The sequence below is a fragment of the Mya arenaria genome, chromosome 17 (assembly GCF_026914265.1).
Source record: "Mya arenaria isolate MELC-2E11 chromosome 17, ASM2691426v1".
In the NCBI taxonomy this organism is placed as follows: Eukaryota; Metazoa; Mollusca; class Bivalvia; order Myida; family Myidae; genus Mya; species Mya arenaria.
Window position 1 is genome coordinate 51482333 of NC_069138.1, and position 22399 is coordinate 51504731.

General features: G+C 37.5%; 2 protein-coding genes across 5 annotated transcripts in view; one reads left to right on the plus strand and one right to left on the minus strand.

Moving 5' to 3' along the window:
- Nucleotides 1–997: 997 nt before the first annotated feature.
- Nucleotides 998–1859, minus strand: LOC128223601 (salivary glue protein Sgs-4-like). The gene is made up of 2 exons (XM_052932875.1): nt 1723–1859; nt 998–1481 (listed from the first exon to the last, which is right to left on the minus strand). The coding sequence occupies exons 1-2, from the start codon at nt 1857–1859 to the stop codon at nt 998–1000; spliced, it is 621 nt and encodes a 206-aa protein (XP_052788835.1).
- Nucleotides 1860–3735: 1876 nt separating this feature from the next.
- The window catches only part of LOC128224837 (patched domain-containing protein 3-like), a 30171-nt gene continuing 11507 nt past the window's right edge, over nt 3736–22399 (plus strand). The window contains exons 1-12 of one of the 4 annotated variants that reach the window (XM_052934919.1): nt 3736–4158; nt 12535–12623; nt 13246–13375; nt 14281–14527; nt 18439–18512; nt 19330–19446; nt 19742–19865; nt 20356–20453; nt 20892–21012; nt 21197–21320; nt 21458–21630; nt 21947–22198. In XM_052934919.1, the coding sequence (XP_052790879.1) occupies nt 12602–12623; nt 13246–13375; nt 14281–14527; nt 18439–18512; nt 19330–19446; nt 19742–19865; nt 20356–20453; nt 20892–21012; nt 21197–21320; nt 21458–21630; nt 21947–22198 (1482 nt within the window). In that variant the 5' untranslated portion in view covers nt 3736–4158; nt 12535–12601. Of the gene's footprint in view, nt 4159–4715; nt 4886–9437; nt 9509–12534; nt 12624–13245; nt 13376–14280; nt 14528–18438; nt 18513–19329; nt 19447–19741; nt 19866–20355; nt 20454–20891; nt 21013–21196; nt 21321–21457; nt 21631–21946; nt 22199–22399 lie in introns of those variants that run through there. The other 3 variants (XM_052934915.1, XM_052934918.1, XM_052934917.1) reach the window with 3 other exon arrangements.

A 22399-nucleotide genomic window follows, 5' to 3' on the forward strand; every position in this document is an offset into this window, starting at 1 on the left:
CTGCGAACACCTGGTATATGGTACACGGTACACATAAATGGACAGAATTAAGTTAACTACGCAGACTTTTTTTGCAATTGATCTTGTTGCCAAAGGTGTGCTTTAAAAAGTATGTAGGTATATTATAAAAGTGTCAAGAGTGTATTGCTGGGCATATGCCGTCAGCTGCCAAGCCCTATGCTCTTGGCTTTAAATTGGTGTCTGTCTCTGTGACTTCAATTTCAGTAGTTCACACGATTCTGTTAATCTTTTCACATAAAACAAAGTTTCATGAAAACAAGGATATATGTCAATACAAAGAATACGCCCGACACCGCCCTCTCATCAAGCGGCCAGATGAGACCCCCATTTATTTGGCCATATATTATTTAGGATAAAAGCAATATATGATTTAAATGCCAGCCTAGTGGTAATCTTTTCTGAATGGCTTGATCGAAACAAAAACATTTAAGTTGTTGGAACGCAAAGCAAACCACAGAAAAAGAAAAGAACATGCACACCACTCTTGCATGGTGGCGTTCCACTCTTGCATGGTGATGTTTCACTCTAGCAAGGTGGTGTTCCACTCGTGCATGGTGGCGTTCCACTCGTGCATGGTGGTGTTCCACTCTTGTTCCACTCCACTCTTGCATGGTGGTGTTCCACTCTTGCATGGTGGTGTTCCATTCTTGTTCAACTCCACTCTTGCATGGTGGTGTTCCACTCGTGCATGGTGGTATTCCACTCTTGCATGGTGGTGTTCCACTCGTGCATGGTGGTGTTCCACTCGTGCATGGTGGTGTTCCACTCTTGCATGGTGGTGTTCCACTCGTGCATGGTGGTGTTCCACTCTTGCATGGTGATGTTCCACTCTTGCATGGTGGTGTTCAACTCGTGCACGGTGGTGTTCCACTCTTGTTCCACTCCACTTTTGCATGGTGGTGTTCCACTTTTGCCTGGTGATGGTCCACTCTTGCATGGTGATGTTCCACTCATGAATGGTGGTGTTCCACTCTTCTCACGTATGGTGGTGTTTCACTCTTCCATGGTGGTGTTCCACTCTTGCCTGGTGATGTTTCACTCTTGCATGGTGGTGTTCCACTCGTGCATGGTGGTGTTCCACTCTTCTCATGTATGGTGGTGTTCCACTCTTGCATGGTGGTGTTCCACTCTTCTCATGTATGGTGATGTTCCACTCGTGCATGGTGGTGTTCCACTCTTGTTCAACTCCACTCTTGCATGGTGGTGTTCCACTCTTCCATGGTGGTGTTCCACTCGTGCATGGTGGTGTTCCACTCGTGCATGGTAATGTTCCACTCTTCCATGGTGGTTTTCCACTCTGGCCTGGTGGTTTTTCACTCTTGCATGGTGGTGTTCCACTCTTGCATGGTGGTGTTCCACTCTTGCATGGTGGTGTTCCACTCTTGCATGGTGGTGTTACACTCTTGCATGGTGGTGTTCCACTCGAGCATGGTGGTGTTCCACTCTTGTTCAACTCAACTCTTGCATGGTGGTGTTCCACTCGTGCATGGTGGTGTTCCACTCTTGTTCAACTCCACTCTTGCATGGTGGTGTTCCACTCTTGCATGGTGGTGTTCCACTCTTGCATGGTGTCGTTCCACTCTTGTTCAACTCCACTCTTGCATGGTGGTGTTCCACTCGTGCATGGAGGTGTTCCACTCTTGCATGGTGGTGTTTCACTCTTGTATGGTGGTGATCCACTCTTGCATGGTGGTGTCCCACTCTTGCATGGTGGTGTTCCACTCTTGTTCAACTCCACTCTTGCATGGTGGTGTTCCACTCTTGCATGGTGGTGTTCCACTCTTGTTCAACTCCACTCTTGCATGGTGGTGTTCCACTCTTGCATGGTGGTGTTCCATCCATTATTGCATGGTGGTGTTCAACTCTTGCATGGTGGTGTTCAACTATTGTTCCACTCTTGCATGGTGGTGTTCAACTCGTGCATGGTGGTGTTCCACTCTTGCATGGTGGTGTTGACCTCTTACATGGTTGTGTTTCCCAAACCGGATTGAACAACTAACTGGCTACAAAAAGGAATGTAAATTATTATGCTATTGCATCCATGGAAATACAGGAAGAAATGTCGAATATTCTGTCAGGCATTCCAATCAATCGGAACATGAGACAAGGGAAGTAACAGTATGCAATAAACAGTTGTGTGAACAGAAGGTTACATACCACTAGTTAATATTCTGCTTGTCCTAAAACTAATGATATGCTCATCCTTAACATGATATATAGTGTTTTTTTCTTTTATCCTTATCAAGCATCGAGTAAGTCTTAAAATACGCGAAGCAGTGTGGTAGTTCGTTAAACTTTAAAAAGATCGAAAATTATATTAATTCAGTTAATTGTTAATTTCCATGTTATGAAATTGCTACAGTTTTTCATAATTCGTTTCCTACTAAATTACAATGCATGAGCACCACAACCTATTCATTGGCATCACAACGTTCAGAGAATCGAGCATAGTGCGGCAAGAATAAGAAATAAAGTTCTATAATTTGTAACGCGGCAACCTTTTGTCAATAAAAAAACCACACACATGTAAAGAAATTGCTTAAACCTAAGGTACGATAACATTTCTCACGTGGATCCAGATGTTCACGTTGTCAACACTAACCTCTAGCAAGTTCTAGATAATCAGAGTTTAAACTGTATTCAGAACTTTCACATTTAGAACAACTCAAAGCCAATCCTATGTCGAACTCTATTATTATTTTTTTTAATTTACTCGTATAAACCTTTAAAATTGAAAAAAAAAACTCGCTGTGTACATCCATATTCCACTCATTGGCACTATAACGGAAGACACGTTGGAGCAATTATTGCCCGCCATGTATAAGCTAGTTGATATCACATCAAATCATACCCTTGTACATAATATTATACTGATATAGATATATTCCAGTATACCCGCTTCGGGTCGAATCCGACTGCGCTCGAATCGTTGTGACAATCACATCTTATTTCGTCCATATCATTTACAATTACATCTAAAGCTAAACTCTCTTCAGTGGTTTTTCCAATCTACCCACTATTCATCGTTCAATTGCCGATGCTGGAGAATCCATAAATATTGAAATCATTTCGTTGATTTTTTACGATGTCATTCTGTTGGTACTGATGACGTAAAAAACAATTGCACTTAATCGGATGTCTTTACAACATGTTGAAGCAATAATGCTTTGCGCTGGGACATAAAGGCATTTCGCGTCTTGCTTATACATGTAAATGATCTTTTTAACAATAATTGTAACTCTGGTACCAATGAAGCATTAAGCCAATTGGATTCGTCTTTGCCATAAAGACAATACACTAAATTGCTTGTAATGTTGTTTGCATATCTGCTGTTACAAATGTTACTGTGACGATAAAATGTGAATGGATGAATAAACGAACTAGCCGAATGGAGGGGACATACACTTGCGCATGTATTGTGCAGGAACAAAACATACACCAAAAAGCTCCATTTTATATTAAAAATAACAAACATTTTCTTGGTGGAGGACTCAAACCCCGCATACCCATATGTGACCCATAGCTATTTAGGTTATGGGGTCGGGGAGGGGGAGGGGGGCGTCATATCCACAGTTGCATCCAATGTCGCGCCCCTATAACGATACAACACGGAGCCACCCATGCAAATATTATAATTTATAATATATATAAAGGGTTATTATATTTCCTTGCTAGTGCGTTTTGAGGAAATAGTAAATGAACCATCAGAAGTTGAAAGCGTCTTACTTGAAAAAGTTAATAAACACAATGTAAAATAAGGTCAAAGAAAGAAATTGCACTTAAACGTTTGTTTCAACGCGTCGTTTAAATATGTCATGTGACCTGTACAAAATGGCGGAGGACATTAACCGCCGGGACGTCACCTGAGGGAAAAACTCAGCTTCAAATACATGACAGGAGGTGTGATCAATTATCGATTGTATCGACACAGTTATTGAAGGGAATACAGTTCATTTCGGAAGTTTTAAACGCGTTTAGTTCTTCATTGTGAAAAAAGTTTAAGTGACCTTACTTGAATAATAGTATTGAATTGGTATTTGGACGGTATTGTTATACAGTTTAGCCATATCTGTGGTTTAACAAGCATGACCATATAAACACGGAAATGTTCAGTAAAATGGATTAAAACTTCAACAAGTAAGTTGCCCTGGGGCATTTTTGATTTATTATCAAACAAAATAATGTCAGAAATTAAATTAAGTTTTGTATAAATATACAATTAATATAGATTGGGTACATGTACTTAAGATTATACAATCACTCGAGGAGATCAAATCTTAACAAAAATCAGTGCAGAATTAATTATCAAATGTCCTTACTATTGGAACGTAACGATTTACAGATTTGTCTATGATCTAAGTGCATGCATCTTATGGCATTACCTCTGGTAACAAAACAGTTTATGTTTTAAGAAGATTAGTATTCATCTATGTCAAAAACAGTACATGTAAAAAGCGTATTCATTCATTTCATAGAAATCGTGAGAGTTAAACTAGTTAAATGTATTCCTTTTTTTACTGAGTATATATTTCTATTAAATTATGGAGAATAAAAGTAACGTTGAACCAGGCTTCAAACGAAAACCTCCAAAACCACGGCTTCTTTGACAGTAACCAATACGAGGTGTTAAGTATTGAATAACATTTTCTTTTGTATCATGCCACTTCAAACATTAAATATAGCAACCTGGAACGCAACAGGTATAATGTCTAGTGCAAGCTATTTGAATGAACTTCTTACAATGAATAATATTGACATATGCGGCGTCTCTGAGCATTGGTTGTTTCACAAGGATTTACACTTTATGGGCTGTATACACAGTAACTTTTCACATTATTCAGTGGCAGATCCAGATTTATTAACTGTAAGTAAGAGACGTGTTGGTAAAGGAGGACTCTCAATATTATGGAGCAAACGATTTAATGATATTGTTTCACCGCTTGTGCTTAATTCGAAGTATATTATAGGCATAGAAATTAATATTAGCCCAGGGCATTATGTATTTGTATTTCAAGTTTATGTACCTTGTAAGAACCACAATACAGCACTATTTGATAATTGCATTGATGATATTGAAAACATAATATGCAGTTACATAAATAGAGGCAATATTTATGTTATGGGAGATTATAATACAGAACTCCCCTCCAGGCATCAAACATCAATTACCTTAGACTCGAGGGGTAAAAAACTTGTTGATTTAATGATACGACACCAGTTAGTCGCTGTAAATGGTTTATCAATTTGTACAGGAGCGGAGTTCAGTAATGTACCATATAATAGTACGAGAGAAACTCTTATTGACCATATGTTAATTCAAAGTGAGAATGTTGATAATGTTGTATATTGTAAAATGCCAAATGATAATTGTATTAATGTATCAAGCCACCGTCCTATCATTATAAACATGAAAGTACAAGTAACAGTACAGAGAAAAATTAATACAGACATTATAAATTGGAAGAACATAAAAGGTTCTTATATAACTCAGTATACTGAGTGCGTGCGGAATAGTGAAATTTTAAATAATTTGTTAGAGAAGAATATTAACACAACAGATGACATTGATTATTTGTATCGTACCTTTGTATCAACGTTACATACGATTTCTAAAAAGTGCATCCCCAAACCACGATATAAACCATATTTAAAGCCATATTGGGACCAGACTTTGGCTGTTTTACATAAAAATATGCAAATTCGACGAAAACAATGGATAGATGATAATCAACCAAGGGGGAATGAATTTAATACGTACGTCGAATACAAAAATGCAAAGGCTCTGTTTAGAAGAAAACATAGAGAACGCGCGCAAGGTTATATTGAAAAACTAGAAGCAGAGATTGATCAAGCTGCTGAAATTGACAATAATGAGTTTTGGCGCTTAATTAACAAACGTCGCAAGTCAACAACTAACCAAAAAGTGTTTGAAATGACATTTGGCGACCGTAGATGTAATAATTCTCAAGATATAAACAATGGTTGGGAAGAACATTTTTCTGATCTATACAGAACTGACATTGATCCGAGTTTTGATGATGAACACCTTTTAACGTGTGAAGAAAGGTTGAACATCATCAAATCTAATCTGCCAGTAGGAACTTATGTTGACTTCCATCTAACAGAAAAAGTAATTTTACAATGTTTGAAAACTTGCAAAAAAGGAAAAGCAAGTGGCTATGACAAAATTAATTATGAACACTTAATATACGGCGGACAAAAAACAATTCTGTTATTATTACGTCTGTTTTACAATATTACAAAATTTGCTTATTTCCCTATTGACATGAAAAGAGGCATAATCACGACTTTATACAAAGGCGGGAACAAAAAGAAAAGCGACCCGAATAGCTATCGTGCTATATCATTGTGCTCTACAGTACTGAAACTTTATGAAAAGGTAATTCTATTTGACATGAAAGGTGAAGACTGGCTTACGTGCAATAACCTCCAAGGTGGCTTTCAAAAACATTTTAGTTGTATTATGACGTCATTTCTTGTTCGTGAAAGCATATATTTCACAAGGGAAAACAATAGTAAGCTGTATACATGCTCACTTGATGTTCGTCAGGCGTTTGATCATGTTAATTTTACAATTCTGCTTACAAAGTTATACGATGCCGGTGTTAACCCATATTTGTTAAAAGTTTGCATTAATATGTTCGAAAACGTTTATAGTTGCGTACGAACACAAGGATTGGTATCCAAATGGTTCCCTATACAACAAGGAACGAGACAGGGCCAGTGCTGGAGTCCATTTTTGTATCTCCTCTACATTAATAATCTTATGCACACAATTGAGAAATCAAGGAACTCGTTGACTATATTAGACGCCAGTGTAGGTTGTCCAACGCATGCCGACGACATGGTACTACTCTCGCTCAGCAAAAATGGCCTGAGCGAACTAATGAACATTTGTTATTCTAATTCAATCAAAGGACGATATCAGTATAATGCTAGTAAAACAAAAGTAGTTGTATTTAACGAATCAAAGTCGATGTTCACACGTAGTGAACGATCGTGGTATTTAGGAAGAGACTGTGTAGAAGAGACAGTTAGTTACGTGCATCTCGGGGTACTATGCGACAAGTATATGAACTTAAATAAGAGTATAGAAGATGCATGCAGTAAATTAAGAAAAACCTATTTCGGTCTTACAGATTGTGGGGCATCAGATGACCAAAGTCTACACCCCCTAACCATGAAACATTTGTACGAAACGATAGTACTTCCAAAGGCTTTATACGGTTGCGAGGTTTGGTACAATATCTCAGTAACACAATTAAACTCCCTTAATCGTGTCCATAAACAATGTATTAAGTCGATTCAAGGATTTTCACGCGCATGTAGATCAGAAGTAGCACTAGGCTCTATCGGTATTTTATCTATTAACTACATAATAGACAAAAGAAAACTTTTGTTCTTCGGACAACTTTGCAAACTGGACCCCGCGAAAACCGTTAAACGAATATTCATATACAGACTTCTTGAATTCCTCGAGAATCCAAGTCAAATAACAGGATTTTTCCCCGACATATACAAAATATTATGCAAATACAATTTTTTGGTTTATGTAAACCAGTATCTAGAAAATGGCACGTTTCCAGAAATGTGTACGTGGAAAAACCTAGTTAAGAAATCTATCTACGAAGTTGCTAACGCAGAATATCAATCAAGGCTATTGAGTGAAGACAGTTTGCGTGGTTTTCTGTCTATAAATAATGAAATATCACCATGCATTATATGGAGGTTCAGTCAAATATATCGCGAGCAACTCAAATATTGCAGGACGGTGGCTCTAGCTCTAAGTAAAATTTTCAGTAGACCCTACGTTACTAAGTGCACACTATGTTCTGATCAAACGTATTTCATTTCAGAACATGTTTTGTTATTTTGTCGTTCGAACGATACTACTAGGCAGTGCCTTTGGCGAAAATTAAGTTTAATGTTCACAGTAAATCAGTATGACGAATTTTGTCAAATGCATTATTCCGAACAATTATTAGAAATGATGTCCGGTTTCGGATCTTTTACGCTCAGCGACCACAGTCGAGTACATATTTTCAAGACGGTACTACGATACTTACATTTTCTCAGCAAGCCACTGGCTCATTTTTTACCGCATATGTAATTACATGTACAATGTGTGTAAACATACCCTCTTTTGAAGTCTCGTTCATTTGGGTTGTTTTTTTGTAAAAGTAACTATCTATTTTACTATGTTTACTTTACTTATAAATATCACTCCTTTTATATCATTGTCATAACTCTATCTAAAATGCAGGACGATGTGTAATGTAGGGACATGTCATTTATTTCCCATACTTTGTATTGTTGTGTACCCTGAAATTGATGCCATGCATATCATGTTCCTATTCTTTTCTATGTTATGATTATATATCAACTGTATATTCATGTATTGTATGTTATAAATATGTAATGCTCTCCATTGTTGGAGGAATAAAAGAATCTATCTATCTATCAATATAACCATGACGACCTCCCATGACCATGCCATTTTTTCTTGTATACTGATCGTATTTAAATGTATGTTCACCAAACCTTGACACTGTAATAATTGTAAGTTTTCTGTAATCGCTCCATGTAATATGAGGTGAATAATGTGGTATACAGCCATGTATATCTGTATTAAAGTGCATGTGTGCCTTACCATGACCCGTCCTATAGCTCTCTATGGTTCTTAGTGTTTGGGTTTTGTATTATGATCATTTTATTGGCAATGTCGCTAAGTTTGCATTTAGTTTCAGCATTTTTCGAATTCATTAAAATACATTGAAACAACACATATCATACAAACATCATCATTAGGATTGAGAATATAGCTGAAAGCTTAAACTGTTACCTCTCCCGTGTAGTAAAGTTTGTAATAACGTTTATTTTAACACGAGCAAGTAAAACCGTTAGATAACAACACAACGTAGCAACAACAGCAACAACAACAACAAAAACAACAACAACATTACGAATGACATATGGAGATGAGAGTGTCCTTGTGGTGAATGTGCTTTTCGAGGGCCGTGCTACACGGACTTCCTTCTACTCCACCAGGCAAACAGACATGAGAGATGATCAGTTCAGCTCAAGTCTGTCAGCACAATCAATCTGACAAATAATATAAACTAACAACGGCACCACCAACAGTGCAATATACACATTACAGGCACATGCTTAATACTCAAATGATGTATTTAAGTATAGTTGCTACGTTAATGCATTGTAAACATTATGCAAACATAAAATAGTTGTTTCATTTTGAAATTATACAACTTACAATGAGCATATGTTTTTACGTAACGTGTTTTTTACTGAACGAACCACTTGCAAATTATTCATCGTAACGTTAACGTTTAAAATACGCGGGGGAGGGAAGTACTTTAGGAATGATAATCTATGTGGGAGTTTATTAATTAATGTTATGAAACTCACTGGTTCGACACATAATAGGATTTGGTAGCCGAATCTTCACGTAAGTAAAATGATATTTGATGGAAATTGCTTATTATATTTTAAGACAGACAGACAGACAGACGGACGGACAGAAATGTGTACTGTCGTAAACACGTTACAAACTGTTTCTTGACAAAATATAATAAGTAAGTAAAATTAATATTTAATGGTTATTGCTTATTATATTTAAGGCAGACAGACACACACATACAGAGACAAAACGCATATTGTCAAAAACCTGTAATAAATAATTTCTGGACAAAATATATATGTATATATAAACTCTGCGTGTTTTTTTAGATATAATGTATGGGCTCAAAACATGCCAATTATAATGATACTTTTTCTTTGAACAAATGAATCACAAGCCATTTCCTAATCTTGTATACCTTTTTTGCGGGACATAATTGATTCATTGATCTTCTCCTGAACATGCCATACAAATAAAACCGCTAATTAAGGACCAACGTCGAAAGCAAAATCATTTTTATTAATGAAGTATCCACTTTCGATGTTCAAATAGCATTTATTCGTATTATTCGTATCGGTAAGTTTACGATACAAAACATGTTTATGCTCAATATGTACGTACTGCTTGGGCCGTGTACTTTCGGGAATGTTTTGTTCATAGATATATCAAAATGTTTTAATATGCGATATTATATTCATAGACATGTCATGTTGTGTTTGTGGTCATTTAATGTCATCGGAACGTGTACAGCTTTACTTCCGCTTAGAACTGTCAAATTGCCGACATACGTTCATTTTACGTTGTCCCTTTTAACACGTTTATCTAAAATGCTCCGTGAGCAAAGCATCTACTATTAACTACATGTAAAAGCTGCACTCTCACAGATTGATCGTTTGGACAACTTTTTTTTTTGTCTTGGAATGAGCCAATGGTTTCGTGCATGTCTGGAAACTAGTGATTTAAGACCGCTGACAAAAAATCCTGATCGCATTTTGTCATATTTACGTTTGAAAATGATGTTTATGCCGATACACTCATTATTCTCAAAGCGCTAGTAACGCTTTAAGCCATACAACGTCAATTTTGATATTGGTGTGTACAAAGCAATGAATCTTACTTACTGATGTTTCACATGGCTTACGACACATGTATTTTTCGCATTTTTTCGCATTTTTTTCCAATTTAAAATTAACTCACGTATATCAGAGTAACTTTAATAATAGCGTCGGTGTATGTATCATTCTTGACTTATCACGTGACTTCACATTCTAAATATACACACTATAAACAAGGAAAACATTATGCGCTATTTTTAAAAGGGTAAACGCAGCTGCGACAGCGACAACATCTTTCTTCTCAGTTAAAACGATGTTTTAACGGTCTCATTCTAGTTCGTGTTGATAATTCTAGGCTTGATTCGAAGAATTACTGTATTTGCCGATTAAGGAGCGACTGGTGTCTAGTCCCTTTAAGTATATTAATTGTGACGGAAATACAACTAAATTACACACATTACGCATGCATACGAAATAAAACGCTTAAAGGCGTTCAATATAGGTTGATGCGAAGAAATGGAAATTTTAATGCATTGTCATGTTTTCTTCATTTGACAGTTATGATAAAAATGTATATCATGTGTGTGCAGATAAAAAAATATTAGCGATATTTGAGGGAGTTTAACTGGAAAATTGTGGTCACGTAGCTATTAATTATAAAAAAAAAGATTTGGAAAAGGATATATGTTTTTATCTCAACACAAATCATATGCCTTTTTTGCTTTGATCATTTGGCGGAGTTTAATATAATAATGCATTAAAATTTATCTGTTCCTTTTGTGCTTCCATCAAGTGTAGCCCTGTATTGTTCCCATTCAAAGTGCTGAGTTATCTGGGACATTTCCATCAGTCTAGCTCCCTGGTATGGTCAGCGGCGTTAATGGGAATGAATATCGTGATGACACTCGTATAAATCAGATATAGCATGTTTTTTGACAAGTTTATCACCTCGTTATTGCTATTTAATTCTATTTTCTATTGATTACCTTATGAAGTCAGCATTTTTGTGCAAAAGTGCATTTCCTGTATGTGCATAATATGTTTTTTTTTCTTTTAAAATGGACATCAAATTGATACCATCGCCGAACGCATTCATAAATCATGAACGCATCCGTGTTGATATGGCAATATTCATTAATTCGGTTAAAACAAAACACTTAAATAAAATAGCGAGTTTTTATCCTCTCTCCGGTTTACTGCAAACGTTGTGAAAAATACGAATCTCTTAGCGGATTTTGTGGAGGGTTTGGCGGGAAATTAAGGCATTGACTCTACTACTATCCACATTACCTAACACCCACCTACCATTGAGAGAGCAGAACTTCCACACCCATTGCACGTCAGCTGGTATTCCCACACGGTGATATCTATATTACCTAACACCCACCTACCATTGAGAGAGCAGAACTTCCACACCCATTGCACGTCAGCTGGTATTCCCACACGGTGATATCTATATTACCTAACACCCACCTACCATTGAGAGAGCAGAACTTCCACAGCCATTGTACGTCAGCTGGTATTCCCACACGGTGATATCTATATTACCTAACACCCACCTACCATTGAGAGAGCAGAACTTCCACAGCCATTGCACGTCAACTGGTATTCCCACACGGTGATATCTATATTACCTAACACCCACCTACCATTGAGAGAGCAGAACTTCCACACCCATTGCACGTCAGCTGGTATTCCCACACGGTGATATCTATATGAAAAGTACCTGTCTAAAACAAATAATGGGAACACTTTCAATTATTAGTTCTTTTATGAAGATTCCAGATCTTCCACAGTCATTGCAGGGAGCTACATGGTCTACGCTCTGCATTATAATAGATCATTGCATGGTTGTAAACTGGTTGGAGAATGAACGTTGAGGTATTGACGCCCGCCTCTAACTCAGGAAGTCAAGGATACAAGCCGAGCCCTATTGAGGATCTCATAGAGCTTGTATGCACAACTTAAAATGAATGATATATACAAAACAAAACTTAATAATGTTGTCGTTTTTTTCAGAGTGCCATCATCTACCATCCTCATTTAGAATTTTAATTCCTCGTTCAGCTGGCCTGCGAGATACAACATGGACAATCCTGGATTTACCGGTGAGTCAAGTTCTCTGGTACTACCTACGGACCACATATCATGGCAAACGATTACACGTGTTCATGCAATTATTATATATCTTTTTGAGTGTATGTTCCGGCATCAAACCTTCAAGTTCGAGGTCACACGATCATGACAAATTTCGAATAGCATTTATTGTTTTCTACATAACTCCGTAACTGTTGGAAAATTAGTCAAATCGATTTGAAGAACTATTGACATGTTCCGTCATTTGTCGTCAAGTAGACACTATGAGTTAAAATATCATTTATCTTGTATCTCCCGTAACTGTTACAACCGATGTATGAATAGGCACTACCCTCTAGCACACACGCAGAGCGCATGTCACAGAACGGCCACTAAGAGGTCCAATGTCAGCCATATCTCGTGTGTACGCTCAACAACTGCTCAACCGATGGAAGGATTTTGATTTAACTTGGTAGAAAGGATTATCACAATGAGCCGATGGGCAGAGTGCATGTTTGGTCAAGGTCCGACATGGGTGAAAACGGTCAGATTTGCCCTGTAACACAACAACTGATGGAGTTTAAATAACATGCACAATGTGTAACAAATGATTACCTTGTATACTTACTATATTGCCTATTCTTTCTATTTCAGACATCAACAAATCCCAGAGTAATGGGTCTGCAAATGGTCACGCGACACCCGAGAAGACACCCGCGCGACCCAGCTGCCTGTCACGTCTCAGAAACATGATAATTCATGGGCTTGAAATGATTTTCTTCAGGTATGTTTTCTAGTTTATTTTTCCATTCGGTTGGCCTAAGAAGTGATAATCGTCCAAATAAGCTCTACATTTTTTGCAGGCATTTTTTCATACAATCAAACCCGCAATTTGAAAAGGGTGGGCTTTACGCCGCTACCCGTGGGGCGCCCCTCATGCATAATTATAGCTGTCAACTTTTCTACTTTCGGTTTGCTGAGAAATAGTTCTCTGCTATTCATTCTTATAGCTTAATATTCGCTCGTTTTTTATTGCAAAGCTTTATGAACAGTAAACAATGAAGTATTATTAGTGCACATAGATTCCAAACAATAATGAAAACACTTTTTATTTTAAGATGGGCATGAATACAAAACCAAATTACTACGCCGCTATTTAAAGAATAAAAATTTGGAAGGTCAAATGTGTTAGCAAAACAAATGTTGATATTGAAATTGATATTTTCACTGTTGTTATTTCACTGTTAAAACCCCATATTTCATCGTAAAGCATGAAAGAAATAACCTACTCCAAATGAGTCTAAGACAAATCCATAACGTTAATCACCAGCCTCGCGTCTGAATTTTAGACGCGCTTGTTTATGACTGTTTTCCTTTTCCAAATTGATTTCGTATACAGGTTTGCAACAGGGAACTCATTTGATGGTGACGACCATCTTTACCAATTGTCTCATTATAAACGGAATCCCTTGCCAGATCTTCAGTTTCATTCCCTACATAAAAATTATATCAATATTGTGTACTTGTAATCATTTTCTCAACATAATAGAATGAATACATTCTTGTCTTCTTTTTCTGTTGTTGCGGTTATGTGTGTTGTCATGGCACCAATTGCAACTATTACATCGTGAAGTCATGAAGACAGAAGCATAAATTTCTATAACTACGATTTTGCTCTTTAATTCTCAGAGTGGGGATGACCATTGCAACTCATCCTGTCCAGACAATCATACTCAGCATTATCCCGCCTCTACTGCTGTCCATCGGTATCATGAAGTTCAAGTTTAACGAGGACTTCGCGGAACTCCTACTTCCACCATCCTCTCGGATCTTCGATGACCGCGCGTGGGTTCGCGAGCACGTGCCATTTGAGCAGCGGCCCATCCGGCTCATCCTTAAGAACGAGAACGTCCTTAGCAAGGAAAGCATTCTAGCGGTAAGTGGGATATTCACGTCTCTTTATCTTTTATGAACTATATTGAAAGCACCATGTCATTGTGTTATATTTACACCGCAAAGTCCATTCCTTAAATGAACTGACTTTTGGCAATTGCGGTTATCATCCGATGAACGCAACATCTTCGGATATGTTCTGATCGCGAATCAACTCAGAACAATATCGTTGAAGGTGTTTATCGTGTTATTGTTTGTACTGTGTCAGCAGGGCCCGTAAAATACTTAACATTTTAGAAAGTGCTAATACATGATATGATCAATGTTTTGTTGCTATTTGTGTTTTAATGTTACGTTTAAGAATGATTTCAAGTGGTTGACCTTTTCCCGCGTTATTGTGACGTCATTTGACAACTGTTTCCGGTTACGGTTAGTTCGTTCTATTTACCGAATAGACATGAGAAAAGATATTTGTAATGTTTTCTTTAATGAAATGATGTAGTTGTATAACAAAAAAATCTCGAATGTAATAATGATTAATTGGTGTAAATATAAGTAATGAATTTCGGAATTGATGTCGTTTTCGGGGATATGGGCGCAATTGGGCTGGTCAGAGATCGCGTAGAGTCCCTCCACACACTTTAACCAGCTCAACTGAGTTCATACCCCTATAATGACATCAATCCAGCAATTCACTCCTTCAATGTACGAAGTACAACCTGAAGATAAATATTTTCATTCAAATAATACACGTTCTTGCATTGATCATTTTATTTTTCACACACACACACACACACACACACACACACACACACACACACACACACACACTCGTTTTTTAAAGAAAGCAGTGTGGGTGCAGTTCCCTTTATACGGCTAAGATACACAGCATACTCTGTATGAAACTGTATGAATTGACCATGTATTTAAGCAATATACCAATGAACAAATTGTAATTGAACACTTTAGAAAATTATACGTATTTACCACATGATTATAAGGGAGATAGAAGGAAAGATTGTTTTTCCTACACAAAGGTTTACGTTTATACAAATAAATAAACACGATATAAACTAACGTCGTTAGAATATTTGGGCAAATAAACAGAAATAGTAACTAAATACAGCAGCATGAAATATATGGGTATACGATATGTTTATGCAGACATGACGATTATTTTGACATGCCCATGGACCATTAAGTCAACTGCGATATCAATATCAACTGACATTGGGCTTTTTACTTTAGAGCTGTATTCGTAAATACTTTATTATGGCAAATACATTCATTGAGTACAATAGTGTGTATCTCAACTATTTATGGGAACCATTTTCATAATTGGACATAAACGATAAAGTTAAACATTTCTTCTGCTTGCAAATGCACCTACCTTTTCAAGGTTTTGAAGAATTGATCGTATTTTGAATATCATCTTACAAATTTGTTTATGCACACAGGCAGATCTTATAAGATTAAATTACGGTCATTATGCAAATTGCTACGCACCGTCAACTTTTTTCTATACATCGTAGTTATGTTCACATGAATATATATTTATTTCCGTATTTTCCTGCGGTTCTAACTGGTTTTTTTCATTTGGTCTGAAAACCCCTGTTATTCTTATTTTACCGTTGATCTTATTTCCCGATTTAATTTCACGTGTTCCCTTTTCTCCGTCTTAAATAAATGTTCATGTTTGCAGTATTTCCATTTTTAGCTCGACTATTCGAAGAATATGGAGAGCTATACTACTCACCCAAGCGTCGGCGTCGGCGTTGGCGTCACACCTTGGTTAAGGTTTTGCATGCAAGCACACATAGCTTAATATTTCAGCAACTACTTGAGGTATTGCATTGAGACTTTATACAATGGTACTCAACCATCCAACCTACTTAATTAACCAATTTAGATAACTCTTAGTTGCATTTAATGCAAATAATTGGCCTTTATTATTCGACTTAGAAATTCTGGTTAAGGTTTTGCATGCAAGCACATTTAGGTTAGTATCTCAGCAACTACTTGAGGTATTGCATTGCGACTTGATACAATGGTACTCAACCATCCAACCTACTTAATTAACCAAGTAAGATTACTCTTGTTTGCATTTAATGGAAATAATTGCCCTTTATTATTCGACTTAGAAATTCTGGTTAAGGTTTTGCATGCAAGCACACATAGGTTAATATATCAGCAGCTACTTGAGGTATTGTATTGAGACTTGATTCAATGGTACTCAACCATCCAACCTACTTTATTAATCAAGTTAGATAACTCTTGATTGCATTTAATGCTAATATTTGCCCTTTATTATTTGACTTTGAAATTCTGGTTAAGGTTTTGCGTGCAAGCACACATAGGTTAATATCTCAGCAACTACTTGAGGTATTGCATTGAGACTTTATACTATGGTACTCAGCCATCCAACCTACTTATTTAACCAAGTTAAATAACTCTTAGTTGCATTTAATGGAAATAATAGGCCTTTATCATTCGACTTAGAAATTCTGGTTAAGGTTTTGCGTGCAAGCACACATAGGTTAATATCTCAGTAACTGCTTGAGGTATTGCATTGAGACTTTATACAATGGTACTTAACCATCCAACCTACTTAATTAGCCAAGTTAGATAACTCTAGTTTGCATTTAAATAATTGCCCGTTATTATTCGACTCTATTTCAACAACTACTTGATGTATTTCAAATAATGGCCCCTTTTTTATTCGACATAGACATTCTGGGTAAGGTTTTGCATGTAACCACTTTTAAGTCATTACCTCAGCGAATACATCATGTATGGCATTGAAACTTTACACACAGGCTCCCAACCATTTAACCTTCTTCTTTAATCAAGTAAGATAACTCTATCTTTCATATTATATAATATTTGCCCCTTTATTATCAGACTTAGAAATTCTGGTTAAGGTCTTGCATGTTAGCACACATAGGATAATATCTCAGCAACTACTTGATGTATTGCATTGATACTTTATACAACGGTATTCAACCACCCAACGTAATTGAATAACCAAGTTAGATAACTGTATTTTGCAAATAATGGCCCTTTATTATTAGACTTAAAAAATTTTGGTTAAAATTTTCCATGAAACCACATTTATGTTAATATCTCGGCACATCATGTATTGCATTGTAATCTTATCTTACAGTGATCCATGCATGTTTCACCAAAACTTTTCAATCCTTACACTGAAAAACGGCGGAATAGTCGAGCGCGCTGTCTCTGTGACAGCTCTTGTTCTGTTATTCAATCTATTCCTTATTTTCCTGTTTTCTTTGTTTTCCTGTGTTCCTTATTTCGATGTGCTCCTTATTTCCTTGTGTTTCTTTCCCCCGATGTTTCTTATTTACATGTGTTCCTTATGTCCATATGTCCCTTATTTCCATGTGCTCCTCATTTCCCTGTATTCCTTTTTCTCCTGTGTCCCTTATTTTCATTTGCTCCTTAATCCCCTGTGTTCCTTATTTCCATGTGCTTCTTATCCCCCTGTGCTCCTTATTTCACTGTGTTCCGTATTTCCCTGTGTTCCTTATTTACATGTGTTCTTATTTCCATGTGTTCTTTTTTCATGTGTTCCTGATGACCATGTGTTCCTTATTTCAATATGTTCCTTATTTCCATGAGTTCCTTATTTCAATGTGTTCCTTTTTCCTATGTGCTCCTTATTTCCACGAGTTCCTGATTCCATGTGTTCCCTATTTCCATGTGTTCTTTTTTCCCCGTGTTCCTTATTTCCCTGTGTTCCGTATGTCCACGTATTCCTTATTGTGTGTGTTCATTATTTCCCAGTGCATATGTTCTTTATTTTTGTGCGTTCCTTATTTCCCCATGTTCCTTTTTTCCATGTGTTCCTATATGTTTTTTATTTCCCTGTGTTCCTTATTCACAGGATATTCTTATTTCCACGTGTTCATTATTTCCCTGTATTCCTTATTTCAGTTATACGACTTCCACACCAAGATAGAAGGGCTGCAGGTTCATGGAAACTATACGTTTGAGACCATGTGTGTAAGGTGAGATGAAAATGGTTTGTTGATATAGTTTGCATTGAACTTTGTTCCTCTTCTCTCTGCCGTTCCTCTCACTTCTTGAAAAGTCAAGGTTTGTCTGAAAATGTACATGTTTTCAAGTCAGCATCAATGCTTGGAAGTTTCTAAAAACCGTCCATTGCGTACTTTTTAAATGTACCTTATAGCACGGGTTATATCGCTAGACGCGGTCAATCTTTGTACGGCCAACGAAATGGCGTTCTTTGCGAATACGAAGAATCTGTTTAATTTGCCTTATTATTGTGTAACGGTCCGCTGTAGGCGGCGGATGTGCGTTCATAGTATAACATTCCGGAAAGACGGAAGTACGTTCATATAGTACGTATGTTTACTTGGTTGGTAATATGTAAATTAGCAAAGCCCGGGCTCTGTGTGGATTGAGAATTTACTGTAAATAAAGACCAGCGGACTCCTTCAGAGTCGAGCATGCTTTTTCTGAAGGTACCTGTTGGCCTTGTTAGGCTCGCACGTTACAATTGCAATATACAAAATGTCTTAAAGGGGCTTTATCGGCTTGGGTGAGTTCATTGACTATATTCGGCATTATAAAAGATAAACACGTTGTATGGGGTCCCTTCGAAATTTCATTTTTTCCAACAAGCTGGTGTAACGAACACTTCAGCACAATGATAGCTCTGTTCTCGAATACGTTAAGCGTTAATAAATGGTGTTAAACTCGCCGCATTGAATAAACATTATATATATAATTATATAGTAATTACAAATACAAACCATTGAGTTAAGCAATATATTAAATATCTAGACCACTTTTTTATTACAGAATCCTGGGCCAATGTTTCGTTGACAGTTTGCTGGCCCTCTGGTTTAACCACCTGGAGCCGTTAGAGAAACTCACGGACGAAAAGATCATATATGAGATCAACACCGTCGAGAAAAAGTATGTATTTATACAGAGAAGTACGATGTGACTTTGGTATACATCTGTATTATTCAAGAAATATACCAATATGGATTCCAAAACTACGTGCAATCAAACGCACAAATAGGGACCTCTTCAAATGATTTGTTGCCCTCATCAATTGAATGACAGCTCTTTTCAATTCTTTTGAAGAACTCTCTTATTCAATCAATGAATGAAACATATGATTTGTAGCTTGCAACACTTATATAATGATAGTTACACATTATTTGGAGACCTCTTCGATTCAATACGCCCCTTGTTTCCAATCCAGCCCTACATATTTCATGGACTTCAACGCGACCCGGATGTTGGGTTTGATCGAGCGGAACTCTTCGGGACACATCATGAAGGCGGGAGTCATGCACGCTGATTGGTTCATTCAATCAAGCACTGAGGTGAGCTCTACTAAATACAATTTGGCACCTTTAAAAAACATCAACGAATTTTGTATATAAAGTATCAAACGGTTTCTCAACAAAGTGCCTTAGTTGGCTAATGGGTATCATTTCGTCCGCCCTAATGGAAGTGTTCCAGTGTTTTGAGGTCGTCTATTAGGAAAAACTGTTTCTGCACACTGAGTTAATTGCAGCGGCTAAAAAATCTTGCAATAGCTGAAATTTATATCTCTAAGCAGGCAGTTCATATTTCATTTATAGCTATAGGCATATACCACGACACCAGTACCGGATCCTCGCCAGATTGACCGACTCCTCTTATGGACCTCTTATTAATGGCCACCAGTGCTTGTATGAATCCAGGGAGATGATTAAAGGGGCATTTATTTCTGCAGATCAATTTAAAACTGAATTCAAATCAAAACAAAATGAACTATTTCAATCTAATCTTTGTGTTCATCTTCAACACTACAAAAACTAAATGTTACAGTTACGGCCGATCGCCAAAGAGCTGGAATATGCGGCCATTGACCTCGCACTGGGTGGCCACCCGGCCTTCAGTCTTATCAGTGTGTTTACGATGGACTCGTAAGTTGACTGTTTTTTAACCGCAGTATTATTCAAATATGCTTTCTATCAGGACAAACATTGTACCGAAACTGAACGGAATTCACCTAATACTTTAGTGATATGTTCTTGCAGGTACGGCGATTAAGTAAAAGTTATTGTGTTGTGTTGATTTGTTTTGTTTTAAATGAACAATAAACACGGCATCTTAGTGTTCGGCGCGAACGTCTCTAAACTAGCCTGCGTTTGTTCTCAAGTTGATAAAAAGCTTATTGAATTTAACAAATTAATGACTTAAAGGAAAGTTGTCTGTTTTGTTTGTTGTGACTCTAAATGAGTACACTAGAATCTGTCCGGTGATCCCGGGGGCATGGGTGTAAACACTAAATGGTGTTGAGAGTGGGAACGGTTAGTACATATAGTCTGATCATCTACGGATGCTTTATCCCGTATTTACAGGTACGCGGAGGAGTTTTTTGGGGGCGTGTACGGCGACATCATTCTGATTGTGTACGGGTTCCCGGTAGTGCTGGTTTACATCATCATGGCGCTGGGCAAACCGAACCTCACTGAACACGGTGTAAGTTTTTACTTCGTTTAACACACACAAAAAATACAATTTAATCTCATTAAGGTCACAATATTCCGCTGGAAATTAAGAATTAATTGCATGTGTTATCCATGTTGTGTGCATAATCAACTGAATAAAGCTAGCGGTTAATGAAGCCGTACGAAGCTATTTAAAAGCAATTCACCATTCACAGGTTTTCCTGACTCTAGCGGCAATTGTGGGTGTGATCCTCTCGGCTGGGGCGTGCTTCGGGATCGGGTTGGCATGCGGCTTCCTGTTCGGGGCGCCACACCAGGCTCTCATCTTCCTGCTGCTTGGTAAGATGTGCATTTAAACTCAATTAGATATTTACATGACGCTTTAAACACTGTGTACCTTTTGGGATTCAAGGTTTTAACTCACCAATGTTGTCCATGCCGCTTTTACCAAAACATATGTTTCATAATCTATCCAGCGGTTGGAGTGGACGATGCGTTTGTGATCATCACCACGTGGACGCGCATCAACAAGGCGCATATGAGGCGGCCTATCGAGGAGCGGGTCGCCATAACTATGCAGCACGCGGGTGTCTCTGTCACTGTCACGTCATTCTCAGACCTCGTAGCGTTCGCTTGCGGGATTTCTACGGTATGAGGCACTCTTTTGCGACATGTAATCTTTGTGAAGGTGTTGTTTTTCCTTCAATTAAAAAGTAGCACTAGCGAGGAGAGTCATCTCGTAAACAGTAACGTTTGATTCCTTTACAATTCTTAGAAAGCCGGGTTTTTCATTGTTCATCAAATGCGAGGAAAGAGAGGATCGTATGCCATATATTTATTATTCAGTTATAGCTAATTCAAAGACCGTTGACCTCTAATGCTACAAACCATGGAGACATGGTTATATTCAAATTGAACCAGCATTGATCAGCGTTAGCTAAAGAACCTTTCTATTTATATTCCAGCAAATGCCCGTGCTCAAATCCTTCTGTATCTACTGCTCGTTCGGGATATTGTTCCTGTTCCTGATGCAGTCAACACTCTTCCCGGCATGCCTCACACTCAATCAACGCCGTATTGAGGCGCGGCGGGACGCGCTGGTTCCCTGTATACAATACTCTCCGGACTACGAGCCTATTGCTTGTAGCCAGAAAAACAGTGTCAAAGCCGGGATCAAGAAGTTTTTTGCGCCCTTGCTATTATCAAAAGTTGGAATGGTACGTTGTGTTTGCATGTATTATATCTTGGTAGTGTAAACACTATTTTATACGTAAACATATGGACTATGACAAAAGGACCAAGTGCAGCCAGTTCTGAGCAGATTGATAGTTATGCCCCTTGATCGACTTAGAACTCACTCGTTGTTGTTGAGTTTATAAAGGTCTGCCCACGCCCTAAAATGGCTGCATTATGGCTTG